Below are 27,274 nucleotides of genomic sequence, written 5' to 3' on the forward strand. Positions count from 1 at the left end.
CTCCATCTGGGATACGTTGTTTCCAAAATGCCACTGTAATCCAAAAACGTGGAATAAAATCCAGGGAAAAAGAACTTCGAGGTTAACCACCCAAACTGCTGTCTCCCGAACGAACATGCGGGCCTAATTTTTAGGTTTTACGAGGAGCACTTGAACGCAACAGTCTGGGAGGGGATGCGTCTGATTTCTTCTCAGCTGGTTCACTTCATATACTGCTGCAACTTCGACTGTGGGAAGGCTACACGGAGGCCCTCAAAATTTGAAAGTCTTCTCCGGCCGAGGTAGGCGAACAAACCCCCTCTCACTATAGGCATTACAAAGCGTCACTGGTTTCTTGAAGCAAGAAAGTGAGTTTGGCATTAAACTTGACCACCACTGCTCTTTTAGCTAGCTAGCTAGCAACAGCTCGGTGACTTGTTGAAACATGTTACTTTTCCCCGAAGTTTTCCCTCTAAACATTCCAAACGTATTTCGAGGTTTCTGGGTGGTAAATCACCCGGAGAACAACTAAGATAACCTTTGACGTTGAACCCGATTTCTTTAGAACCTTGAACCGAGCAACCCATCCCTCTTAACCCCTTACACTTTGTGCTTCTTTTGATGACGTCACCTGGTTGTGAAGTTCAAGTTTGCACTTTTAAATATCTGTACGTCCCTAACCTCAGCATTTCACACGAGTGTGTGATTGCTGTATTGTGGTGAATTGTCTGATGGCGAACAAATGAAATTAAGACTAGTGGTTGAGTGTGGCCAGTTTGAAATGTTGCTGAAATGTTTCTCCGGAGGAATCTGAGCCACCACACCCTTGTTGTGCTGCTCGGCTCCAGTTGAGCAGACCCTCGTGTTTCCCAGAGGCTTGTGTCTGTGTCTCGGCATGTTTTCCAATATAAAAGGAAAAAAGTCATGCTACCATAAGACAACCCCCAGTAAGACGCACACACACACACGTGCAGCAAATGACAATCTGGCGTTGCACATCGACCAGGTAGCCCCAAAGGACAAGACGAGTAGCCCGCAGGCCTGTTCTAAAAATTGTCCACCGGTGACATGATCATTTAAAAATGTTAACATTATCAGAGATTTATAGAAATAAAGTGTATCATAATGATATTTAAGTTTTTATTTATTTAAGTCATTAATAATTATTCTGTCGGATCTTCGCTATGTATAACATATACTGTACTGTAATTCAAGGTAATGTTAGCAACTGTATTTCAGAAGTGTGTATGAAACTGGTAGCCCTTATCATAAATCAGTCCGGGTAGGTGGTGGGGGGTTTCCAAACTAATCGAGCGGAACCCGTGGGCGAGGTCAAGTGGATGTTGTAAGTAGTTTTACAGAGTGGATTGCATGACTATAGGTATAACAGAAAAAGCAATGAATTAATTAGTCCCTAAATAATCTTGTTAACATTTCCTGGATTTTAAATTGTAACCACGGTGATGGAAGGAGTGAGATGAGGGGGAATTATTGTACTTGCATTACTTGCGGACAATAAGTGTTGCAATGTCTTAAATATGGTAGTTTGTCAAAATGCTGAGTCAGCTTGCAAGTTGAAAATTGAAATTGGAGAATTATTATATATTTTTTTTGTGGTATTACCCACAGGATTTTTATTTTTTTTTTAGCATCCTTCAAATTAGAGTAAAATAGTATAACATCATTATTTCTCAACATATCTCCTTGACCCTCTTGTTACTAACCAGGGAATCCCTTCTTTGATTGACTGACAAGTTTCAGTTAAAAATATCCACCAATTATATCGTATGGGCCGTAAATTCCAAATTGATGTTTCAAAAATGATTGAGATGTTTGAAACGGCATAACTAGCCCTAAAATCTTAAATCTTAAATGGCACATTATTTATGAGAAGAGCAGTGAGTGCAATAGCATAGGTCATGTCCTTTAGTAAGCAATTGTTTTTTTCCTGAATGTAATTTGTAATTGTCTTGGAAGATTTTTGGAGCCATTGGAAGTGCTCTGACTGTTGTTGTTTTTTTAAAGAAAATTCCACAAAGATAACAGCCACTTGTCAAGTTGCTAATCATTGTATTACATTTGTAAAAAGGGAAACACCTTATATTACTGTAGGCCGTGCAAATGATTTATCCCTAAATGTAAGTAATGGAAGCTTAGTAGTTGCACTTTGAAAGGGTTGTGTGAAAGCTTTCATTGCTTATGTAATGAGATTGTTTAATTCAAGAGAATGCAAAATTGCAGATTATTTAATTCAAGAGAATGCAAAATTGCAGATTGTTTAATTCAAGAGAATGCAAAATTGCTAGCCAAGTGAGAATTCAACTCTGTTACAGAACACTTGATTCATAAAGAGGATACAATTTTAAGTAAAGCATCAGAATTTTAGTGTAGCCCAAAGACATTATAATAGATGATTTAAGCAAATGGCAGCTCTTTGTTTTAGTAGACATTTGCTAATGGAAACATGTCTGGTCTTGGCTCACTGCCGGCACGATACCCACCTATTGACAAATCCCATGTGTGAGGTCTTTTAAATGTGAGGTCCACATGTAGAACAGCTAGTCCAGACTAGAGTACCGTCATGGGTTTTGGGTAAAACTGCAATGATGCCGCTTCACATTTTGTCACCTTAATACGATCTTCACTTCATTCAAGCGGAATGTGCCTGTATGTTCTCAATCGGCGAAACAAAACTTCAGGAAGTCCAGCATGGGCCGCGGGGGATTGTTTGGTGCTTATCAGAGGAGGTTTCCTAGCTCAATGGCCCGGGAGCTGATGTCAGACTTATCGCAGTAACTTTCCATCCGCTGCGTTCTCAAATTAAGCCAGTGTTCTTCTGAAAACTGAACACAATAAATTTCGGAGAACATAAAAAAAAATGCTGACATACGTAGACTCAATCACTCACTTGCTCACTGCTTCTATGTCAGTACTTGCCGAGCATTTGGAAAAATGTCAGCCATGTAGATGAGTAGAATCCTCTTCCTGTTTGTACAGTACTTGTAGTGGCAGGAAGTCCTGAAAAGGACATTTTGGAAAGCTCGACATTCTGTTGATATACATTTGAGAGGACAGCTGAAACTATGAGAGAGGTGGCGGTAACACCAGGCTTAATGCGTATACGGCAACCTATTTTGTGTACTTGACATACAAGCGGATTAGAATGCGGAACATTATCTTCTTTATAGTGAAATGACTCGGGAGCACAGAAACGGACAGCAACCCTCTGAAGCAGGACAGCGCAGTGTACAACATAGTAAATAGGGCTATCCTACTCTTGATAAAAAAATTTAAATTTATTTATACGAATACAATTGATAATACCTTCACGTCTTGCATTTGGGATGAAAAGGTGTTTTATTTCAAACACAGCTCCCCAGCTCAACTGTGATATAAAACGTAATTGAAATGGTATGGATTATTGATAATAAACTGCTGGAAACCACGATTCAGCATTAAATGTACATTATTTGTTCATATTTTTAACACGTATTAGGAATCAAAGACAAAGTTAATCTTCTCGGCATGTGTTTGATTTACGACAATGCACCTTCGACCCCTTAGGCGTTTGTTTTTGTGAGTGCAGTAAATAATCAAAGGTGGACAAAGAGGGGCTGGTTTTGTGGTTCGGAGTTGTTCACTCACTGTGCAGCGCTGATAAATTGGGCTGAGTCTCAGTAGTGCTGTCCCATTTGGGCTCCAGCCCAGTTCTGTGACTAGCTTCTGGACTGGCCCAGATCCCCAATAGCCAGTACTGTACTGCTTGTAGTTGATGCTTAAATTCTTGTCTAACTTAAACTAATGGAGTAATTTGTTTAAGAATCACACGGCAAAACTATTTTTGTGGCGTTTACCATTGCTGGTAAACTTCGTTTTGAACCATTTTCACTTTCATATTAAGAAAAATCTAATTATGAAACGCCAACGCAAGGTTCATTCATCTGATGTGATCATCATAGTCACTGTTGGATGACTGTTGTGGATTAGGGCTGGCTGCTTTGAAGGGTATCACCAGGCTTGGGGAGTAACGGAATACATGTACCGCTGTTACATAATCAGATTACCAAAAAAATGTAACTGTATTCCGTTACAGGAAAAACATGTAATCAGATTACAGGTACATTTATAAAAAATGGGGATTATTTTGAGGGATTACAAACCTACTATGAGCGAGCAAGAGAGAGGGTGAGAGAGCGAGCAAGCAAGAGAGAGAGACTTGTTGACGCGTCGGGCACGCGGCCTGTTTAAAAGGGTTCACAAACGAAAGGAGGAAGTAAGTGGCCACCGGTATTTACGGTTTGGAACAAACTTGTCTTGCTGAAGGACCGATTTATCTTTAACAAAGGAAAAGTTTCAGCTGAGAGTCGATCCTGCGGCACGCTACGCTGAACTTCTTGCTAGCTGCCGCTACAACATAATGTGAGTTACATCTTCTGAACAAATATCCCTCCTGCCAATTCACCATACACAATATGGCTTAACTCTTGACTGGGATAAAAAGTTTATTTTCTAGTTAATGTCACGCGTGGTCATCCTCATAGCGTTATTGGTGCATGTGTGCGTGGGTGAAATGAGCATGGAAATGTGCTTTTAAAAGCATAATTTGTCCCTTTTCTCCCTATTCATGGGATATGTCTGTCTGTTTGCGGCCTTCAATCAATCAATCAATATACCTATACTGTACATGCATTTCAATGGTTGCCAATTATACAAGGATTTTTGCTATTGTTAGGCGGGCCGGGTCCCGATCACCTGCAAATAGCAGGGGCGCACTGTATAGAAATATAAATGGTGGTGATATTTTTTTTTTTTTATTTTGACTTCATGAGCATACTTGGTATTGGAGTAATCCAAAGTAATAATTACATTACTTTAATAGTATGGTACTTGGATTACTTTATTAACTACATTTTTTAGCAGGTAACTTGTAACCCAACCCTGGGACAACATTGTTGTCTTCCAAATTAAACAGATTAAGTGAACTTTACAATCCTTAATGTGGCTAATGATGAGAATAATTTCCCTCTTCTGGTTCTGGAGCAATATTCCTGTTGACGTCAATTACAGTAAGTAAAAGTTTTGTAATCAGCCATGGACTCACAACTCCTTGTCACCATGTGAACCAGGAGAAAGAGAAGAAGTAACTGTGGCAGGGGAAAGAGTGTTGTTTCCGAGTAGAGAGTGAGGGGTGTGTGCTAACCTGGGTTAGACATTCCTAGCTTGTCGTCTCACATTTTTACACAGTGCTGCGTGTGTGAGTAGCCAGTGACCCATTATTAATAACTGAGGAATGTAGTTTGTTGCTTTCAACTCGCCACTATTAACAAAGTTATCAGTTCACCCCCCTCTCCCCCCCCCTATCCATCTGAAAAATGGTGAGGATAACTACTGTATGGTTTTGGTCAGGTGTGGAACTGCAGTAGGTCATCTCTCCCATTCTGGTTCAGTAACTTTTGGCAATCTAAAGTCAAGTTTGACAAAAAGCTTTTGCAACTGTTGTGGACAGAGTCTCGCCCTCTGGGTCGGGTTCAGACTGAACTGAACTCGCTCTAGTCATTCAAATAACAAAGAGGAGATGCTCTTCTTTCAACAGGAGGGGAAAAAAACGTTTTTCAAGCTTTTTTTCAGTTCTTGCGTAAACATTTACAGGCCATTGGTTGGTTTCACAAAAAATAGCCGTTTCAAACCAAAAAAGCTGAGAAAATGAGCTACTTGTGAAAAGAAACATGTCAAGTAGAACTGTGACTTTGATGCGGTTTTATTTCCTTCTTTTTTGGGTGCTTTTTTGACACCTCAAACTACAAAACGAACTGGGAAGAGGTCCAAATAAAAAACGTCATGTGTACACACTCCATGTGATAGTACAAGAACTTTGTACTTTTGTACTTTTAACATGTCGTCAGAGTTAAATATTATGCAAGATGTGAGATCATTTAACTTGAGACGCAAGTTCCGTGACCATTATGACTCATCTCTCATCGCAGCACTGTATGTTTAACTACTATTTTTTTCACAGTGCTTGTAATATCCTTTTGTCCCTGAGGTTGCTGCGGCTGCACAGCCATGTAATTGATGTTGCTCCTCGTACAGCTGTATTACTGTACGTACAATAGTGCTTTTTTTTTTAAAATAAAATATTTTTTGTCTGATTTTTGAAGTGCTTGAACGTTAATGGCATTTACATTGATTTTAGTGGGGAAAGATGATTTGAGTCGCGAGTGTGGGCAGAGAGCAAATCAGATTTGTAAGTTGAGGCACCACTTGTACTTACATGACTTGTAACTGATTCAAGTTTTTAGGGTCAATATTTCTTATGTTGTTGAACTTGTTGTCGGGTGCATTTCCTCAGTTTTGCCTATATCAATATTTATGTGATTTAAAAAAAAATACATATCTACTTGCTCAAGAAAATGTATTCCAAGGCTCTAAAGCAGAGGTGGGCATCGAGTCCTGCAGGTTTTGCATGTTGCCCTTCTTCAACACAGCTGATATATGATCAGCTCATCAGCAAGCTCTGCATAAGCCTGATAACGATCCTGCTGATTGGAATCAGCTTGTGTTGGAAGTGAGAAACCTCTAAAACCTGCAGGACTCCGGCCCTCGAGGACCGAGATTGCCCACCTCTGCTCTAAAGTATGTGCTAAATCAAAAGGTGACTCTAGAAACCCCGTAAGTAAAGCTAATGCCAGGGGGAAAAAATAAAAAATAATCCAGAATAGACATCTTTTAATTTGAAGCTGTGAAACAAGAGACTGTAGACTGTAGGGGTGTTTTAAAAAAAAAAAAAAAAAATAGGCGATATATCGCGATATTACCGTTCACAATTCTGGTATCAATTCAATATGCGGCCAAATCGATTTTTAAACATCAATTTTTTATGGAAATATTCAATAAAACGTCTTACTTGAAGTTAGCTTTTAAACAAAGAGTGCCATCTAAAGGAGTCAAACATTATCACAAGTGTTTCATGGAGCTTAATTTGTCTATCACTACTGATTAGTATTTTCAAAATCTTGAATAATTTTTCATTCGCAATAATCGACTTATAGATTTGTATCACGATTAATCGGTATCTAATCGAATCGTGATATGGATCGAATCGCCAGGTACGAGGCAATTCACACCCCTAGTTAGACTGGGAGACTTTGCAGACAAAGTATGCATGCTGATTGCTGACACGTGTTACACACACTACAGTAAAAGCAACAGTGCTCCAGGTATGTTCAGTTCAGGTATTCAGTTCAAATAAAATGGTCGGAAAATTCACAAATCATATTTAGGAGTCAGTTTGTTTCTGTTATGTACAGTATTGTATTTGGCGGTGGTAGCGATATCTTGATTCTCATATAAAAATAGTTTTATGTCTATCAGGATATTTGATTTGCAATTCCCGATTACTGCAACATGTCCACTTCGACACAAGCACAAAAATGAAACACGTTTTAGACGGGCCGTAATTTAAACACACAGCAAGTCATGAATGCTTATTTTTTTCTAACAGAGAACTGTGAGCCACTTGGAACTGCTAATCAGAAGGATTATCTACAAAAATGAGACCCGGTTTCACTTGCATAATGGACAAGAAATCTTATTTTGGGGGGGGAAAGAAAATATGTAATCCCACCTAAGGTGCCTTGTTGGCGTGTGATCTTGACAATGCCAGACCCCTTGTTCCTTTCCCACCCACTACTTTTCCATGTGGGACCCAACCCAGAAAGAGGGTGTCGGCCGCTGCTCCCCAACCGCCTCCTTTTGGTGTCAGGAGGCTCCGCTAAGCAAAAAGTGTCTTGCGCTTGCAGATGGCAGCCATCAGGAAGAAGTTGGTCATCGTGGGAGATGGCGCGTGCGGGAAGACCTGCCTGCTCATCGTCTTCAGTAAGGACCAGTTCCCCGAGGTCTACGTCCCCACCGTGTTTGAGAACTACATCGCTGACATCGAAGTGGATAGCAAACAGGTACGCGACGAAGCACGTGCGCGCACAAATGTGTCATACAAGCAAGAGCCCGGTGCTTTTCTTTGCAAGTGTGGAGCTCAATAACAGGAAATGGATCAGTGCCACCTTCCTGTGCAGGCGTGGAAATCCCCATCCCCCCTCCCCTTTGTGCGTAATGACTCATGTCCTATTTCCTGCTCCTACTTCCTGCTCCTCAAATTTAGGCGTCGGTCCACTGGGAGTGGGATGCAAATGAAGGCGCTCACAGTTTACATGCAGGCAATATTCGGGTTATAGTCAGAATTTGGGTTTCTGGGGCAATCGGAATAACACATGCGCAAGTTGACAGAGTTACTCCCCCCACCCCACCGCACACCCCCGTATACATGGCGTTTGGAATAACCTGATGCAAGGGGGTGAAATACGGACACCATCATGGCAGAAATAGACGTCATTTCCGCTTATAACTGTAAACGGTCAATGCCAGAAGAACGGACTTACTTCGTTTGGATAAAGCGGAACTATGTGTGTGTCATGTAACGTTCCTACACGGGCCGTGTATTGTTGAACACGGCAAGCTGGAGATAAACATCGTTTAAGCATTGCGAGTGATGTCGCGTCCGTCTCGCATGAATAGTTAGCGTGGCACAACATAAAGCGAGAAATCAATATATTTAAGCGAGGCCCGCGTAGGACGGCGCCGCGCATACGAGTCGTTGCTACCAAAGGCCAAGATTCCTTGCGAGTGCAAATAAGCGAAGAAGAAGAAAAGGAGACGAAGAAGAGGTTGTGAGCATGCGCACAACCAAAAGCAATGCCCCGTTGATTCGAGGCGTTCCGATTCCGTTCATATGAACCAGTATTCCGGTTATGAAAGGGGTACCCCAAGGGGCATAGTCGGGTTTTTAGAAACCCGAATAAGAGCATATCCGGGTTATTGCGGGTGTTTACATAGCCTTTCAAAACCTGAATATTGCCAATATTCGGGTTTTACACCAGTTTCTGACCAATAAGCGTTCGATGGTAAGATAATCATTTATTTACAAGTATACAACTAAGAAACAGGCCGGACTCGCCATATGAACTACTGGCGGGGTGTTTTTGGAGCCCCCCCCCCCCCCGCCCTCCATTTCCATTTCAAGTGCGCTTACCTATTTCTGTCACCGCCCCGGCAGGTGGAACTCGCCCTGTGGGACACGGCAGGTCAGGAAGACTACGACAGATTGAGGCCTCTCTCCTACCCGGACACAGACGTTATCCTCATGTGCTTCTCCATAGACAGCCCCGACAGTCTTGGTAAGTCAAAGTTGTGCCAACTCTCACTCGCAATGTATTTTGTTAGGCTGATACACAAGACAACTCTGTCAGCGTGGTGACATTTGCCAATATTTGTAAACTTGGTTTGTACTTTATACATGGCAGCATCTGCATATTGTACAAGCAAAGACGGAGAGCAGCATGATGAGGGATTAAAATTAATTGACTTGTCATCCAAAACAACAAAAAATTTGCTGCTCATGCTACGTTACTATTCTTTCCATCCTACTTTCGCTGAATACATTGCAACCTAAAGTTTGAAAAACACTTCTTTTTTTTTTTTATGTTATGAATAAGAAGCATATCAAGTGTGTTCTTTCCCACGCCGTGTTGGCATTCCTTCTTTGCGCACTTTAGCAGAGGGCCAGTGACCTCTCTGTTTACATTTGCACAGACTACTGTGAGGAGGAAACGCCACCGTTTGCCTTTTAAGGGAAAATGCTGCAATTCTGTGCCCGTACCTTGTGCTGCGGTCTTCAATCTATATTTCCAGCCTTCTCTATAATTTGCTTTTGATCACCGTCGTTGTAGAAAATCCATGTTCATGAAAGATGGCTTGTTGGAAATGGAAGTAAGGCTGTCACTATCGAATCACCCCCCATAAAATTTGATTTATTTATTTTTGTTAATCCACTAAGGTTGAACGTGAGTTGAATTGAGTGGATATAACTATTCATTATTTATCTTCTGCACGTGTATTAGGGGCGTGCCAAAAAATAGATTCTGATAAGAATCACAACTCTCATTTAATGCAATTCTGAATCGATTTTAAATGTCCCAAAATAAATTTTATTTAAATTATTTTATACTGCCTTTGTTTGTGCGTGCCTTCATTGGTAGCGCTGTTCATGTTGTACTCGATTTGGCCACTTAGGGGCAGTGTGGTTCCACGTGGTCTGGTTAAGTTGTAGCCACATTAGAGACTAGAAGGAAAAAGTCACGATCGAGTTATTCCAATAAAAGTTGTTTTTTTTTTGCAGCATGGAGCTGTTCTTTTGAGTGATAAATGTGCCGCGAGTAGCGCGCTAATTAGCGTTAGCGAGTCTGACTGGAGTAAATCATTACGATTCTTTGCACATCTGTAAATTGAAGCTAAAATCATTGTCAATCAAATCATTTTGAATCAAAAATGATTTTTAACTGAAAATCGATTCTGAATTGAATCGCAGACCCAAGAATTGGAATTAAATTGTGAGACATTCAAAGATTCCCACCCCTAATGTGTATTATTAAACACCAACAACATTTGCTGATGCTAAAGGCAAGCAATCGTGATGAGCATTAGCGCGCTAGCGATTACATTTCAGCTAAACAAACACTAACTACCATTTAGTTCACACACACACACACACGTCATATCTACATTACACATATAATAATGTCTTAAAAGTCACTTACAGACGATGCTTCAACAATAGTCCGTGTGCAAATGATTGGCGTTGCCTTTTAGCTACAATGAGCTCAATAATTTTCTTTCTATCCACTGCATGCGTTTGCAAAAAAGGTCTGTGTGGAAACATGAACAAATCATGTCAGCTTCAAGGCAGACGTTTTTAGTCAACCTATTTTTTAAGTTGACTTATCATCAGACTTGGTCAACATTTTTTCCCCAGTCTTAAATGGAAGAACAGTATTTAGTGCTTTTTGGGGGCAGTTTATCATCTAATACTAAACATCACGTGTAGCGATTAACTGTAGTAGGACAGGTAAATGTCTCTTAAATGTAAAGTTGTCTTTTTCTGGTAAGATTGTATGTATGCTCACAGGTGTAGTTTTTATCCTTGGTGAAAAAAATGACTATTAGTGTAATATTGTCCCTTAATTATATTTGTGTTATATTAGCACTATGGCGTTCATCTTGTCTACAAGGTAAGATTTTTTTTCAGGGGAAAAAAGTACAGGGTGTCCATAAAGTCTCTTTACCATTTGGAAAAATTTATTAAAAATGCAATTGATTAGATATTTTATTTAGATTTGTTCTATTGTATTCAGCGTTTATTAAAGTTTTTTTTTAATCTCTTTTAATACACTTGTACATGGGCACCATTAGTTGCACGAAGCACATCAAGACGGTACTCGATTTCTTGCCATGTTCGCTGTAGCCTCATCAATTGTGGCAATGGCATCAGTAATCCTTTGCTTAAGGTCAGTAATGATAAACACTGTTTTTTTTAAACACTGAGTACAATAGAACAAATCTGAATAAAATATCGAATCAATTGCATTTTTAATAACATTTTTAAATGGTAAAGAGACTATATGGACACCCTGTACAGTAACTTTAAACTTTGTGTTATATTGCCCTCTGCTGGCCATGGAGTGCACAAAGAATGGCATTTCTATTCATTTCAATGGTGAAAGTTGAGTTGATATACACCTTTTTGAAGGGACCACGATATTATTCTATTTTTCCTTCTCATAGAGAACATTCCGGAGAAATGGACACCTGAAGTGAAACACTTTTGTCCCAACGTCCCCATCATACTTGTGGGCAACAAGAAGGACCTCAGGAACGACGACAACACGCGCAGAGAGCTGGCTAAAATGAAACAGGTGCGGCCTGACCAATCGCTAAAACCCACATCACACAATTCTTATTTACGCGTCATGTTGACACCCGCCAGGAGCCAGTCAAGTCTGACGAAGGCAGAGACATGGCCAACCGCATCAGCGCCTTCGGATACCTGGAGTGCTCGGCCAAGACCAAGGACGGCGTGCGGGAGGTGTTTGAGATGGCCACCCGGGCCGCCCTGCAGGTCCGCAAGCGCAAGAAGAGGAACGGCTGCCAGCTCCTGTGAAGGGACAGCTCACCACATGCCAGACGGCCCCTGAGGAAGGGCTCGGGTGCGGAGGGCCAAATGTGGAGAAACCTTAAAGCAATGGCTTCCGCGGACCGGGCACGTACGCCGCTGGCAAATATGAAAGACTGACACGCCTGTAACAGCAAAAGATCAGCCTTTAGGACTTTTCCTCTGCTTCTCACACTTTTTTGTCTTCCATCTGTTGATGCCAAGAATCTGCGATTCCTCTTTTCAATGTTTGTTTGTATTTATGTGCATTTACTTTACAAATACATCACATCTGCATCTGCAATAAGTTGCTTGCTTTCTTACTTGTGTTGAAGTAACTCCTGCTTTGCCCATCTGAGTTTGTCACAACGCAGACGCCATCATTCATTATTCCCACAAAGAATATTCCACAATTTGTTTACTTAGTACTTTCTCCATTATGAATCTTAAACTATAGCATAACACTAACAGACTGGAGACGGCCCATATTTAGAATATGGTCGGACAAGATCAATATTGATCTAAAATGTCACTCTATCGTTTACAAATGCACCAGTTAGGCACGGCATACAAACATGGACAAAATGGTTGGTACACTCGATGAAAGAAAAACACATAATGGTCACTGGAATCACTTGAAATTTACCCAAGTAAAGTAATAAAAAAAAAATACAATTATACTTTCAAAATCAGGATTACCAAAAAATAATAATGAAACAGGCCTGGACAAAAATGATGGTACCCATAACTTCAAATTTAGTTGCACACCCGTTTGTCATTGTTTCTGAAACCGTCATGAGACTTGCATGTATTTTGGTCCACTCTTTGTGAACAAACTCCTCCACTTTAAAAGGTTCTCATATTTTCATTTGGATTAAGATCTGGACTCATAGGACACTTGATAGTCCAATGCTTTGTTGGAAGACCCGTGACAGACCAAACTTTCCGACATTAGGCAGCACATGTTTTGATATGTCATTGTAGCCCCAGAACATGACAGTCTCCATTTCACCGTCGGGACAGTGTTATCTTGGTTTACTTCATGTTTGAATCTATGAACAGATTTGTCTCTTACCAAAAAGCTTGTTTTTCCTCATCTGTCCAAGCACATTCTCCCGGAAGCATTGTGGTTTGTTAATATGCATTTTGACAAATTTATCTCACTTTGTCTCAAACTGTTAACCCGGGTGATCTGACACTAAATTTATTATTTGCCAAGTTACATCAATCTTTTATAGAGGTACTATAATCTTTGTCCTGGCCTGTTTCATTCTTTTTTTTTTTTGTCTTCAATACAAAATTTACAATAGATACAAATCTTAAGAGTTAAGTGATTTTTGGTGACCATTTTGGGGTTTTTGCTTCATTAACAGAGAGGTAGCAATAATTTTGTGTGTGTATCCACTCATGTCATTATTACCCCCACTCAGGTGACCCACCGCTTAACTTATTTCATAACAAGACTCAGCATTAGTAAATACATCTTTATTTGACATGAGAAAAATTCTTATACCACAATATTGAATAACAGTACAGCATGCGCTGTAATTAAAAAACCCTCACGCAACTGATGATTCGTCACAAATGTCACATGGCTTATTTCATTAATAATAAAGATACTTTTTTTTTTTTTAAAGTAGCACGTGCAGTAATCTGAATTCTTTTCAGTTGTGATGTCATTTCTTAAATCATGTTTTGTTTGGTCCTTTGTGCAGACGTAGAAACATTCTGGACACTTTTTTTTTTTTTAACCTCACAGGTCACTCCTCTGTTCGGTAGGGCAGTTCGTCCGTATCGTCCTCCACTGAAGACAGAAAAATGGCTTTAACATCTGTTTCAAAACATTTACTAAGTGACAAGTTGAAGTACGCCTCACCCTGAGAGTGCATTTTGTGGAAAAGATGGGAATGTCTTTCGGTCACGGCTTCCTCGTCCTCCACGGGCTTGTAGCCGCGGTCAGCCTTTGAATCTTGACAATACTTGATGAAGCTGCACACGGCGGCAAGAAGAGGAAAACATGAGACTAGGTTAGCTTCATTTTTCAATATGCATGCATAGAAAGTGATAGACAAAATGGGGCTCGTACCACTTCCATACGTCGTCAGTGCTGAGCACCACGGGGTTTCCCACCACAATTAACAGGGCTTGAGCTCGAGTCATTGCCACGTTGAACCGCTGCCCCAAAAATAAAAATGGTGTTAGTTGTATTTTGTGCACTTGTTGGGCAAGCTGCTCATATTGAAATGAATAGCGATGCCATTAATCCATCTCAGCCCAAAAAAAAAAAAAAAAAAGTTTTTATTTTGGTAGGTAAGCCCCAGTAATAATAGTCAATCTTCATGGAGGGGAAAGAACATGTACTGTATATCTACGTGTTGTTCCACATTTTGTACAAATGACGGTTGCAACACTGATGCTATTCATTAGCTTCTCTATGCCAATTTGCATTCTTTGTTAGCATTAACCTTTACTAAAGCTATGCGGTTGTAAATTCACCAGGCGTAATTCTCTATGTTTAAGTTTGACAGTAAATTTCATTTGAGAGTGGAAATAAACATTTTTGAAACGTCTGTTTCTGAAGCAAATGTTCATTATCTGCTAAACCACAGCATGTTGCAAATTGAGTTACGAGTTCACTGCCACCATACGGTATATACCAAAACGAAACATCTGCCAAATCATAGTATGCATCTGGAAAAAAACGTAAATTGGTTCACTCATATCTCAAGGCATTAGCATTCTGAAATGATCATCTGTATGATTAATGCTAACAAATAGCCTGTATGTGAACGCAAAATAAAAAGTTGTGCAAAGGGTCGCAGTCATGCTTGAACTAACGAGGGGCTTTCCCCAAACTCAAATCATACAATTGCCCATAATGCCTTGACTTAGCGATACGTCCCAAAACTTTTGTGCATTTAGTGTGCATGTGAACGTGGCGTACCTTCTTGTTGGCAACAAAACCGAGGTTGAACTGTTTGTCGTAATCCGTGTAGTTGCGGCTGCTGCGGACTGTAGACACCAAGATCACTCTCTTCTCCTGACCTTGGAACTCCTCCACTGAACCAACCTGATACAAACATCAAATGGGTTGCATGTACATGGAGATGAATTCACTCTGTAGCAGGCTACATAAAGAAAATGATAGCTCTGTTGCTTTTGTTTTACCTTCAGGGCACTCATGTCCTTAGATTTTAATTCTCTCTCAACCTTATTAAGGGCTTGGCGGATTTTCTGCACCTGTTCAAGAAAATTGACATTTACTCATATTTATTTACTTCACATTTAACAAATAACTTGTAAAGTTCAGTCAAATCAGATCAAGTCAAGTCAGGCCAGGTCAATTAACTTTCATCCAGAGATACAACATTGGAATACGCAAACGATTGGTTATGTGATTTTCAGGAAAACAAATATTTGTACACTACTCCTTTGCATATGCGGTTTAGGGTTGAGTTCTCAAACTTGTGTTTGCTAGGTGACCTAACAACAACTGACTTACCACATAAACAATTTCAATCTACACTTGTAGCCCTTACTATCGCTAAAAAAAACAATTCTTGTTAACTGGAAAAATAAACAAACTCTGAATATCGACCAATGGTCTAACCTCCTCATAAATCACATTTTAATGGAAAAAATATCTGCCTCAAATAAAAACCAAATATCAAAATTTATAGAAACATGGTCTACGTATATAGAATTTTTTAACCTAATTCTGGTTACTTAATTCTGTCTGTTAGCGAGAGCCACCACATCGTGATAACTTACATTGATGTTTCTGCATTTGGCAATTTATTATTATATTATATTATTAGTATGGGATTTTTTTTAATGGGCTTTAGGTGAACTGATGAATACACACACGCACATACACATACAAAAAAAAAATATATATATATATATATATATATTTTTTTTTTGTATGTGTATATGTGTGTATATATGTATATATATTTAAAAAAAAAAATATTTATTTGTTTAAAAAAAAAAAAAAAAAAAGGAGAGCAATGATGATGTCAAATCGAATGAACAATACTGAGCTCTCCTGAAAAAAAAAAGAAAAAAAAAAAGGGTTGAGTTCTCAAACATTATTGGCACAGGGACCCCATAAACAATTCAGTCGTTAAATCCAAACAAATAAACACACTCTCACGTCACTCAAATGCTATAAAACCATTTACTGTACACACAAGGATAAATAAAATAAATATCTGTCGTTACCAAGTTTGAACACAAAGTAACAAGAGTAATTCTTACTTGTTTCCTGTAGGGGGCGATGATGCCTATGTCTTTAGGCGAGATGGTTCCCAGGCCCTTTTTGCCACCCGTCTGCAGCAGCTTCTTCACATAGTCCACGAGAACTAGCACCTCTGCCCTGTTGAAGAACGACGGGCTGGTGGACTCGCGCTCGTCGATGCCAGTCACGCCGTGGAAAATCACTGGGAACTCCTAACACAAATGATACAGAGTTGTTATTTGATAAGACCTTTGACTCATTCACTCCAAATGAGGGCTATAGGCGTCAAAAAATCATTTAAAGTATTTCTATTGGTTTAACATTTTTTTCACTTTTGTTAACAAGAATATAAAAACCTAGAATTTTTTTTGTGTACATTTAGAACAGATGTAAAATTTGTGATTAATCGTGAGTTTAGCAGTTAAGGCATGCGATTAAAAAATTGAATCGCCTGACGCCCCTAATTTTTTTAATAATCTTTTCTTTAAAAAATAATTATAGATTTTTAAAAATTAGGGGCATCAGGTGATTAAATGTTTTAATTGTAATTGACCGCATGACATCACAAGTTTTTTTTTTTTTAATGAAAAGATTATTAAAAATTAGGGGCGTCAGGCGATTAATTTTTTAAAACTGTAATTAACAACATGACTTCACTAGTTAAAATGTTTGTTTTTTAAAGAAAAAAAGATTAAAAATTAGGGGCGTCAGGCGATTAAAATTTGTAATTGTAATTAATCGCATGACTTCACTACTTAACTCACCATTAATCGCAATTTTTTTATATCTTATCTAAATGAACAATATTTTTTTCTGGGTTTCATACTCTTGTTAACAAAAGTGGAAAAAATGTTAAACTAATAGAAATAATTCAATAGAATTTGACGTCTATAGCCGTCAATGGCAGTGAATGAGTTAATAACAACCTGCATCGGGTCACAAGTATATCGTTTTTTATATTGATATCATCAATATACAAGTGTGACCATGACTTATTTAATTTGTTACGTGAACAACTGATTTGTATGTCAAAACAGTGTTCCCCATTTAAATTGATAGAAATGCCATTGATCCGTCCAGCCTTTAAAAAATAGTTTTTTGGTCATTACATTATCTTTACATTCCCGTAGCTTGTAACTAAAAATTTGGCTGAGTTACTTTTTCTTTTTCTCTGTTTTTGTACAAAATCTAAAGCCCCACTTTAAACTTTTGTTGACCTGACTTTTATGAACTAGGAAACATTACCTGTTTTTCAAGGTATTCCCATTTGCAGAAGGGGTTGCATTTCATTGGCTCAGCGCAGGCCTGGAGCTCTCCGTCATAGAAGAGTTCATTGGGAACCTTCAGAATGGCAGGATGGGACCTTTCGTAAGAGGACAAAATGTTTTAAGCAGACTGGAGGGTGCGTCCAGGAAAATCAAAATGGCGTCTGATAGAACACCTGTAATTGCGCAGCAGTTTTGTGACAAAGAGGTCATTAAATCCGTCCTCCTTCTCGTACACTGAGGAAATGGTCATCATTCTCTCCAAGAGGGAAATGCCTACAAACAGCAGCGATACTATAAGCTTCCATGCAGTGCATACGCAAATAGCTAGTATATGGACTCGACTTACCCAATCCATATCTAAGAGCAAGAGGGGATGCGACAATGGGTCCCAGCTGCTTATGGTCTCCAGCCAAAACCAACTGGCCAGACTCTGGGTTGAGCAGCCCTTTAACCCAAACACATTCAATAAATACTTTAGACAACAATTTGGTCTCTTTTTGTTTTTTTACCAGCCACTGGGATGATACATTCCGTCTCTGTAGCATGTCCGGCCTCATCCACAAAAATGTGAGTAAAATGACCCATGGGGAGGTTTCCTGTGACCAACCTGCAGAGGTGACAGAAGAATACAACTCGCTGGCTTCACCATCGCTAATGCGATCTCAGGTTTCCAACAGTAAGAAGATAATAGTTTTGTCTATAATTAATGTGTTAAGTTCATTATTTTTCATGAACAATTAATACCTTTAAAAACAAATTTTGCCACTTGCTGTCGACTGAAGATGACATCACCTGTGCTGAGGAAACCAGTAATGACTAGGGGTGTATACCCCGGAAAAAAAAAAATCGATTCTCATTTAGTACGATTTAGAATTGATTTTAAATGTCCCAAAATCAATTTGATTTAAATTATTTTATAATGTCTTGCCTTTGTCTGTGTGTGCCTTTATTAGGAGCGCTGTTCATGCTGTACCCGGTTTGGCCACTGAGGGGCAGTGTGGTTCCACGCAGTCTAATACACTGTTAAGTTGTAGCCAAAATAGAGAGTAGAAGGAAAAAGTCACAATCAAGTTATTCCCCAAAAAGTTTTTTTCTTTCAGCGTGGAGCCGTTCTTTTGAGTGATAAAAATGCAGCGAGCAAATTAGCATTAGCGAGTCAGACTGGAGTAGATCATTACAATTCCTTGCACATCTATAGATTGAAGCAAAAATCATTGTCAAGCAAATCATTTTGAATCAAAAATCGATTCTGAATCGAATCGTGAGACATTCAAAGATTCCCACCCCTAGTAACGCCCAATCATGCCTCAGTTTGCTGAGCAAGCCCAGAAAACAGGTGAGCCGTGATTGGTCGTTAACCATTTCCTCAGCACAGATCATCTTCAGTCAACAGCAAGTGGATAAATGTGTTTTGAAAAATAATGAAGTTACCAAATTAATTCTGGACAAAATATTAACTTTTTACTGCTGAAAATCGCTCAATGGGTCAAGTATCACTTTAAATGAGACACAAACAGTAACTTTTTAATTTATTGTATACGAACAGCTGATTCTTCAGATTTTGTCTATTTTCACCTAAGAATGTCAGACACTTTTCAAGATAGCTGGGAACTGATTTTGAATATATTTTTTATCTTTACATAAATCTATACAAAGTGTATGCTGCAACGAAGTGTCCAGTGCAGGCTTACATAAACACAATACGCATACGACATAATGCACATCAACAAATGGGTCTGACGCTACCTTCCAGCAGTGATAAGAGTGGTGACCAGAATTCGATAACCCATCAGTTTCTCTTTGGAAGGAAACACGAAATAGTCGCCAACCAGGTTAGAGTATGGCTGTGAAGTCATCACAAACAACATGCACACAAGCCGCAATGAGACTGGATTAGAATTTAGGAATCCACACAGAGGTCATACATGCAAAGCACATCACAGCAAACGTTAGTACGGTATATTTTGCTGCAATGTGTGATACTACATTTGAATGTCCACCAAAAATGTGCAAGCAACATTCACCTTCCGAGCTTGTCTGCATTGTGGCTGGCCGAAACATGCGTGTGGGAGTGTGTGCGGCTTCTAACCTGGTCTAGAATTTTTTCATTTTATTTTTTAAACGTTCGCTCTGACCCTTTCAACAGAATAGAAAATTATATATCATCATGGCCTAAGACATATTTTGACACTATTATATATTTTTGCCTTAAACATCTCATGATGTTGGTCACATCTGGTAAAACTCGCAACCTCCTTAGTTAAATAGATTAATTCAACCCTACCCATGCAATTAAATTATTAAATCACTGTTCAGTTATTTGTTTTCTGGGGGAAAAAAATAGACCTGGGCCAATGTTTTAGTTGGGTGACAATGTTAGATATGAATGTTGCTTTAACAGAAAAATCTGTAATATAGCAGGATCGCGATAGGAAAACTGCCATATAGTGGAGGTTCATGACTGGAATCTTAACTTGAGTTAAATTCGTTAGTAGCCAATGTCGTTGCTTAATCTAACTATGTCAAATACGTTATTGCCCATAAAATGAACTGAAAGAAACTAAATGGATTCCAGCCCCCGATAAGCCACAAAAAATACTTTCTTTTATTCGTTATTTTTTATAAAGAAAATCTAAACTGGTTTTCTAGTGTAATTTCATAACTACGATACTGAATGTGAGCATTTGTGTGTTTGTTCTCATTTTGTGTGTTTGACTGTTCATCCCATTCAATAAAACCAATTGGTAATTGGCAATTTGACTTCACTTGAGTGGCGGCATATCTGAAGCTTGCTCGTAACTCAAATATTGGTTCGCAAAAAGCAAAAATATTGACCCAGCGATGACTCCTAACTTAAAAAAAAAAAACATGAAGTTAACGCACTGGTAAGTCAAGACAAAGCTCCACGGTACTTGGGCATGAAAAACAAAATGTGCCTTACTATTACTCGCTACTAACCTTGATGTCCTCAGGGACGCACTGCGGGTCGCGGCTGCTGGCATACATGCGGTACACTTTGCTCTTATTGCCGTGGCCATGTAGAATCCTTGAGCAGAGGAGATCTACAGCACTGTTGGAGGGAGCGCAGGCAAGAATGTGGCAGTCTTTGTGGAGCTTGTCGATCTGTTTGATGGCCTCCACCAAAGTGATGGTTTTGCCTAAAAAGGATAAAGAATGATGTGTGTGGACTTCACATAAGCAGCGCCGTGATATTTACCTGTGCCGGGTGGACCGAAAACCAAGTACGGAGCAGGTTTGGAGGTGCCGGCTACAATATGACAAATGGCTTTTTTCTGCTCTGTGTTGGCCTCCAGCTGTCTGTCGTAGAAACTGTCACACACGAAGTTGAAGAAAATCAAGTCCAAACTAATATTCAGAATGATGGGGATTAACAACAGTCACTGAATGGAAACTGAACCCATGCTGCTTGAACACAAGTCAGGCAACGAATGAATGAATTGTAATGAGCAAACTCCTAAAACAAGAGAACCATGTGATTTTGTTGACACAAGATAATCATGTAATGGCGGGAAAAAAGTTGTCCAAACATGATAACCGCAATCCCTGGGTGACCTTGGGGGGGTTGGAGGTAGCTGACAGCTGCAATAACCAACCCTCAGCGAACTGGTCTGTGAGTGGTTCTTGACTTTCCGATAACCATTTTTTTTTTTTCTGGGCGTACCACAAGACTGAGCCGGCGTACCACTAGTGGTGTTGGTTTGTGCCACACTGAGCACTGCAGTAGCAAATGCAAGCTGTCGCTTTGCAAAACATGTCCTGTGTCATCTAACTTTTCTGAGTAGAGGGGACTTTCTCTTTTGGGCTGGGTATACGATGACTGGATGTAATAAGAGGCAGAAACAAGGACAAGAGATCCACTGTTGACTTTTTTCTTTCCTATAGTACCTATACCTATAAATATTCCTGAAAGACAGATTCTTCTTCATTGCATGTAGGGCTGGGGGTGGAAATGTCGACCAAGTGAGATAAGTCGGCTTTAAAAATAGGTTGACTGGTGTTTTCTAACCCTAACCCGGAAACATGTTTGGTCCATATACCGTCCATATTTTATACTTCTTTTTTTTTTTGCAGGATTACGCAGTATTGCAAATGTCGCTGTGATCTGTTATGTTGTGCACCATATTTTGACCGAATAGCGGACATTGTCTGCTTACTGACTTAGTACTCAGTGTTTTTAAGACAATATATAGCACATTGTGCTTCCCCAAAACACTGGAAAGTAAGTTCTGTACGAATGAAAAAGCACTTGGGCTGTAATTATTATTTCAAAATAAAACCTGCCAACTTGGTTTTAGGAGTTCACCACTTAACCAGTAGAGTGTTGGAAAACGATCCTTAAGTTTTCCGCGTGTTCGTAATGTTGCTTTTCTGAATCAGACTGGAGATCGGTGAAGAAGACCTTCGAAGGATTTATTTTGAAGAATATTCTGGACACAGAGGGTTTACAAAAGCACAACTGCTCCTCGCTTGTGTGTTATTTCAGCGGACTCACAGCATTCTTATACTATCTTGAAAAAGCCTCCTTCGCCCCAGGAAACAGCCCCCAAATCCTTAAGCCCCCCCGGAAACAGACCCCAGTCCTTAAGCCCCCCACCCCGACAGCATTTAAAAAGACACATCCACAGATAAAAGTTCTAGTGAGGAAATGAGTAAATTAAAACAGTTATGACTAAATCTAGGCAGAAGATTCTCTTCAAGAGGAGACTCATCGACTCCTGCGCTAAACGTTCCCATAGAAGAAGACAGGAACAGGAAGATATTGTAGCTAACACAGGCAGCTCCACTCGTTTACCCCTAGATTATTGTTGAAACGCCATCTGTAAGTGACTTTTAGGATACTATTACAGGCGTAATGTAGATATGATGCGTGTGAACTAAATGGTAGTTGGTGTTTAGTTTGTTTACCTTAAGGGGTAACCGTTAACGTGCTAATGCTAATCGCAATTGCTAACCTTTTGGCCAGTACCCTTGTTAATCATGGAATAATGTTGAAGCATTGTCTGTAAGAGACTTTTTCAAAGACACTATTACATTTGTAATGTAGATATAATGGTTTATGTGTGAACTAAATGGTACTAGTTAGCGTTTACCCTAAGTAGTAATAGCTAGCACGCTAAAGCTAATCGTGATTGCTAACCGTTTAGCATAGGCCAAGTTTGTTGGTGTTTAATAATGCACATGTATAGAAGATAATCAAATAGGAGTACTTATATCCACTCAATTCAATTTATATCCAACCTTAGTGGATTACTAAATTGATAGGTTAATTTAAATTCGATTTCTAAAAGGTTTGATAGTGACAGCACTAATTGCATGTGGACAAACTGGAATTTTTTCAAGCATTCATTGAGTGACTCACCTGAGTTCGGGGACATTAGCTTCTTTCTTTGAAGAGAGGCTGGCTGGCGGGAACAACACCGTTTCTAGTTGAAACTTTGTTGCAAAGTCTACTGCTCTGTGCTGCACACGCAGAATCAGCCGGTTGAAGGTGAACTCCACATTGAACTTCATGCCATCAATAAAAATATTCAACAATCTGCAGGCACATTCACAAACCACGTGATCCTGTAACACTGACCTCGCTTCCGAGCTAAGAGTCAAGTGAAGACGACGCTTACTTTGAACTGAAGCCTAGTTTGACAGAGTCCCGCTCTACTTTGTGGACATAACCGCAATACTTGTGTTTTGTTTCCCCTTGAGGGTAAACCAGCAGCCTATCTCCACGTAGCACAGACGGGCGGTTCTCAGAAAGACCAGGTACCTGAAAGGTGAATATCACACACAAATCATTTTGTCACGCACTGATCTTGTGTTAAAGACACTGAAGTGACTACACAGATTTATTGCTAAATACATTATGTATGAAGGTAATTGCTGAAAATGTGCAAAGATTAACAACTACAATATGTAGCACACAATTGTGTAGCTAGCTAAAGTTCTTTTCTTTTTTTTTGTTAACGTGTTTTTAGGGTTAAAGTTGACCTCTACACCAAGCAAAGTTTTAACAATGTGTAATTTTATTTTAATCCCACACCAAAAAAAAAGCATCAATAATCTGTGAAAAGTAGGCCAAAAATAACATGAATAAATAAGTTAACCTTCAGAATGAGTAGATTCCTGTTGCTCGGATCTCTTTCCATGTAGGCGTATTCCATGTCACTGTTGGGTATGAAGTATCGCCTGATGTCCATTTGCATCTGATGCTCTTCCAAATACAACAACTCGTGGAGCTTCTGAGAGTATTTCTTAAAGCTCAAAGGACTGTCCAGCACCTGACTTAAAAAATAAATAAAAGGAAAATATGTGGAACTTAAGGTAGGGTGCTATGCGATGGATAGCAAGTATGCAGACAAATGTCCGTTTTTGTGATATTAAAATAAAGGACTAGCCCAAGCTAAATTTCACTTTCTCTACTATTGTGACTTTTATCCATCTCAGTTGAATTAAAAATAAAAAAAAGTTATGTCAACAACAAAAAAACAACTGAGATCATGTGGTTGCACAAGTGTACACACCCTCTAACTGGGGATGTGGCCGTGTTGAATTTTACCCAACAGCACACAACTGCCACCAATTAAATTGCCTCCGGTTAAATAAAGTTCAGATATCCGAGTAGGCTTCTGTCAGTCAGGGCAGTAATAGATTTTACTGATCAATGAACATTCCATTGCGGGGAGGAAAACTGTTTCTGGTTGTAAAAGAAAGTGGGGGTCTGGGTGTCTGTTAGTGGGCAGGATGTGTTTGTTTGTAGTAGCAGAGGTTTACAAGCCATGTGTGCCCAGGTCACAGAATGTGATGAGGATGATGATATCATCAGGGGAAATGCAAGGGCACAAAAATAAAGAAATGCACAAATTAGACAATCTAAAGTCTTCGACTGGATCTGAACCAGCAGTTAATTACGGGCTTGAGGCCCTTTTGAAGTTTTGCCATACAATCAAATTTTTTATTTTTTTAGATATAATAATTGGCTCTGAACACAGTTACTGTATGGGAGTATGCCCTTTTTTTATGGGGTTTTGCAGGTTATGAGTGACAATGGTGTAAAAAGTTTTGAAGGGATTTTTCATGTCTCTGGTTTATCATCTGAACAGTGGAGTGTAGATTTTTTTTTTTTTTTAATGCACTGGATGTTACTATCAAGCATTCAACCAACCTTTTATCAACCGGAGGGTCCATTTTCAGGAAGTTGATGCGCTCACCTAAATAGTTTGGAATCTGGTAAGAATACAGCGGGGTCTCATTTTTCAGCTCCATCTGTGACAACCTGAGACAAGGAAAGCGTATTACCGTGAGACAATATCACAATCTGTGTAAGTTGATATGGAGAAGCTTGCTAGCGAGCTAATCATTTGAATCAGGGGTGTTGATGGAGGGGCCCCCAAGGACTGGAGTTGATGACTCTTGGTAAAGAGTTTTATAGTAATCAACAAAGAATTTTATAATGAAATGATTTAGTTTTGTAGTAAGCAGATAAAGCCATGCCATAAAGTAATGCTTACTATTCTAAACTTGAAAATGTACATTAGCGACGGATTATGAATATGGTATAGAAAATAGAAGTAGAGAACTTTATTATACTGGGAAATATAGTGAATAAAATGTGGTCTCAGTATCAGTTACAGACCAAGTTTGTAGATTTATAGTTAATTCCTAAAAATTTCCATATGCTTGATCATTTTTTCTGAAGTTTTGAACTTACCCATCAGGCGGCACTCCTTCCACAACTTGGCACTCCGGCTTGAATTCTTGAGCAACAGGACGGAAGCGTTTGAAAGGAGCAACAGGTTTCAGCTCCATTCCCAGCGCATTCAAATAATGAACTTGTATATAGCGCACTATATAGAATAAGGCATTGGGGGATTTCTGCTTAAATTCAAAGGCCAACGTCACTGGATAGTTCCCGGCGTCCTCAAGATGGTAGTGAATCTGGACTGCATAGCTATCACCTGGAAACAAAATGGCACTTAGTCATACTTGGTTATAAAAGGGAAATAACTAGGGTTGTAAAAAAAAAAAAAAGTTTTGGCAATATTACAGTGCACAATTCTCGTATTGATTTAATATGCCGCCAAATAGATTTTTTTTTTAAGATCAGTATTCAACAAAATGTCTTAGAGTTAGGGTTCACACTTTAATCATGGAAGAATGTTATATTAATGGAACATTAAGCCTTAAAATTGGATTTCAATGCTGTTCAAACATGAAACAAATTGCAACCTGTTTGTTAAATACAGTGGCTAACTTAAGTAAATTTTCATACAAATCTTACAGTGTATACATGTACAAATTTACTGATTACTATTTGAGTTAAAAAATAAAAATAAAAAATGACAATAATTGACTAATAGATTCGTATCAGGATTAATCAGTATCGAGTTGTGACACAGATCGAATCACAAGCTACTAAGAAATTCACACCCCTAGAAATAACAGTCCAAGTGTAAAAACGTAATCACGGTGCAGTTGTTAACGCTGCAACAGGGGGCCAATACCAGGCTGAACTAATCTAGCAGTTTTTTTTTACAAATAGGACCTAATGTCATCATGGGTATCTTCACAGAGCGCCCAATTTCACAGGGCATTTTCCCACCCTCACATGCGCCGCTGTCCTAGACGGTGTACTCACTTACCCTGCTATAGTGGGCACGACTGCGGCGCTTGTTGTAGGATTATGTGGCTATAATGAGCCAATCAAACGGTTTGTTTACTCGAAGAAATGCGGCATAGCTTGCTCAAAAGCTGTAAAAAATAAAATATATATATATTTTTTTTTTAATTGTAAAATCAGGAAAGAAGAGATTTTCAAAATAAATGGATAGAACAGCAACCTGTTGGGTTTCATGTGTCTTTGCAATAGCCTTTTTGACCATTTATGACTTAAATGTCTCCTAATTAGTGGATTAACACATTAGCTGTTCACAATGGCCATAGTTTTCAGGCTGCATTCGGGTTTGAATTTCCCGCCTGTGGATGTGACGTCAAGTGCGCGTCGTGTATGTGAAGAAGGATGTGTGCAGTTTTATATTTTATCAACAAGGCAGTAGCGATTTGAAGTGGCATTTTCTGAATTCTGTAGCTTTAATTAAACAGCACTTCCAAACCAAACACATCACATCCTTTGACCAGAACTTATAACAACAATAGGTTAACAGAGTGCTGCACAACTGAAGAGCAAACGAACGTTCCCTTCCCTCTATATAGCTTAGTTTTGGGGGGGGAACGTAATTGAGCATTCTTGCAACGTTTCGGTTGTAGAAGAATATTTCAATGCAGCTGCTGACACATTATTGAAATGTGCATTTATTTAACAGTTGCGATTTTTATTATAGGCTTGATTCGCCTTCGTGTCAGCAGAAACCGTCGAGGTGGGCTGAAGTGTTCCCCGCTCCGGCTAGGTTAGTGAATGAGGAGGTCCTCGTCCCGTACTCAGCAGCAGATATTGTTGGTTGCTAAAAATGTGCTTATTAAATAAAATAAAAATCACTATGTCTTAGCAAAAAAAAAAAAAAAAAAAAAATCAAGGCTGGAGGCAAAGAGATTTTGGATAACAGTAAGCAGAACACGGACTTTTATACACAGTATTCTGGCAGTCCTTTCCCTCCGATTGGACAGAAACTGTGCATAAGAATCTTCCCCCTGATCATTTACGGTGCACTCTCACAAATTTCTTGTGTATATTTGAAGCTTCAAATACAGAAACCCAAAAGACATTTCATTTTCAAG

At 39.2% G+C, this 27,274-nt stretch overlaps 2 protein-coding genes across 4 annotated transcripts in view; one reads left to right on the forward strand and one right to left on the reverse strand.

The window, feature by feature from the left end:
• LOC144056513 (rho-related GTP-binding protein RhoA-D) lies at nt 1-14,589 on the forward strand. 3 transcript variants are annotated; one of them, XM_077573411.1, is made up of 5 exons: nt 1-281; nt 7,779-7,934; nt 9,089-9,209; nt 11,653-11,783; nt 11,855-14,589. In XM_077573411.1, the coding sequence occupies exons 2-5, from the start codon at nt 7,779-7,781 to the stop codon at nt 12,026-12,028; spliced, it is 582 nt and encodes a 193-aa protein (XP_077429537.1). In that variant the 5' UTR covers nt 1-281; the 3' UTR covers nt 12,029-14,589. The 3 variants fall into 3 exon arrangements, with proteins under 3 accessions (XP_077429537.1, XP_077429546.1, XP_077429555.1); XM_077573420.1 differs by lacking the exon at nt 1-281 and adding an exon at nt 323-347; XM_077573429.1 differs by lacking the exon at nt 1-281 and adding an exon at nt 4,257-4,398.
• LOC144056505 (putative helicase mov-10-B.1) overlaps nt 13,490-27,274 on the reverse strand; it is a 19,405-nt gene continuing 5,620 nt past the window's right edge. The window contains exons 8-25 of the mRNA XM_077573399.1: nt 25,251-25,497; nt 24,705-24,815; nt 23,647-23,824; nt 23,167-23,309; nt 22,908-23,084; nt 20,745-20,857; nt 20,486-20,685; nt 19,274-19,371; nt 18,037-18,134; nt 17,874-17,972; nt 17,701-17,800; nt 17,505-17,622; nt 16,280-16,471; nt 15,188-15,259; nt 14,964-15,089; nt 14,106-14,194; nt 13,896-14,008; nt 13,490-13,823 (exon numbers count right to left, since the gene is read on the reverse strand). Coding sequence (XP_077429525.1) covers nt 13,780-13,823; nt 13,896-14,008; nt 14,106-14,194; nt 14,964-15,089; nt 15,188-15,259; nt 16,280-16,471; nt 17,505-17,622; nt 17,701-17,800; nt 17,874-17,972; nt 18,037-18,134; nt 19,274-19,371; nt 20,486-20,685; nt 20,745-20,857; nt 22,908-23,084; nt 23,167-23,309; nt 23,647-23,824; nt 24,705-24,815; nt 25,251-25,497 — 2,318 coding nt within the window. The 3' untranslated portion in view covers nt 13,490-13,779. The remainder of the gene's footprint in view (nt 13,824-13,895; nt 14,009-14,105; nt 14,195-14,963; nt 15,090-15,187; nt 15,260-16,279; nt 16,472-17,504; nt 17,623-17,700; nt 17,801-17,873; nt 17,973-18,036; nt 18,135-19,273; nt 19,372-20,485; nt 20,686-20,744; nt 20,858-22,907; nt 23,085-23,166; nt 23,310-23,646; nt 23,825-24,704; nt 24,816-25,250; nt 25,498-27,274) is intronic.

The sequence above is a fragment of the Vanacampus margaritifer genome, chromosome 1, assembly GCF_051991255.1.
Source record: "Vanacampus margaritifer isolate UIUO_Vmar chromosome 1, RoL_Vmar_1.0, whole genome shotgun sequence".
In the NCBI taxonomy this organism is placed as follows: domain Eukaryota; kingdom Metazoa; phylum Chordata; class Actinopteri; order Syngnathiformes; family Syngnathidae; genus Vanacampus; species Vanacampus margaritifer.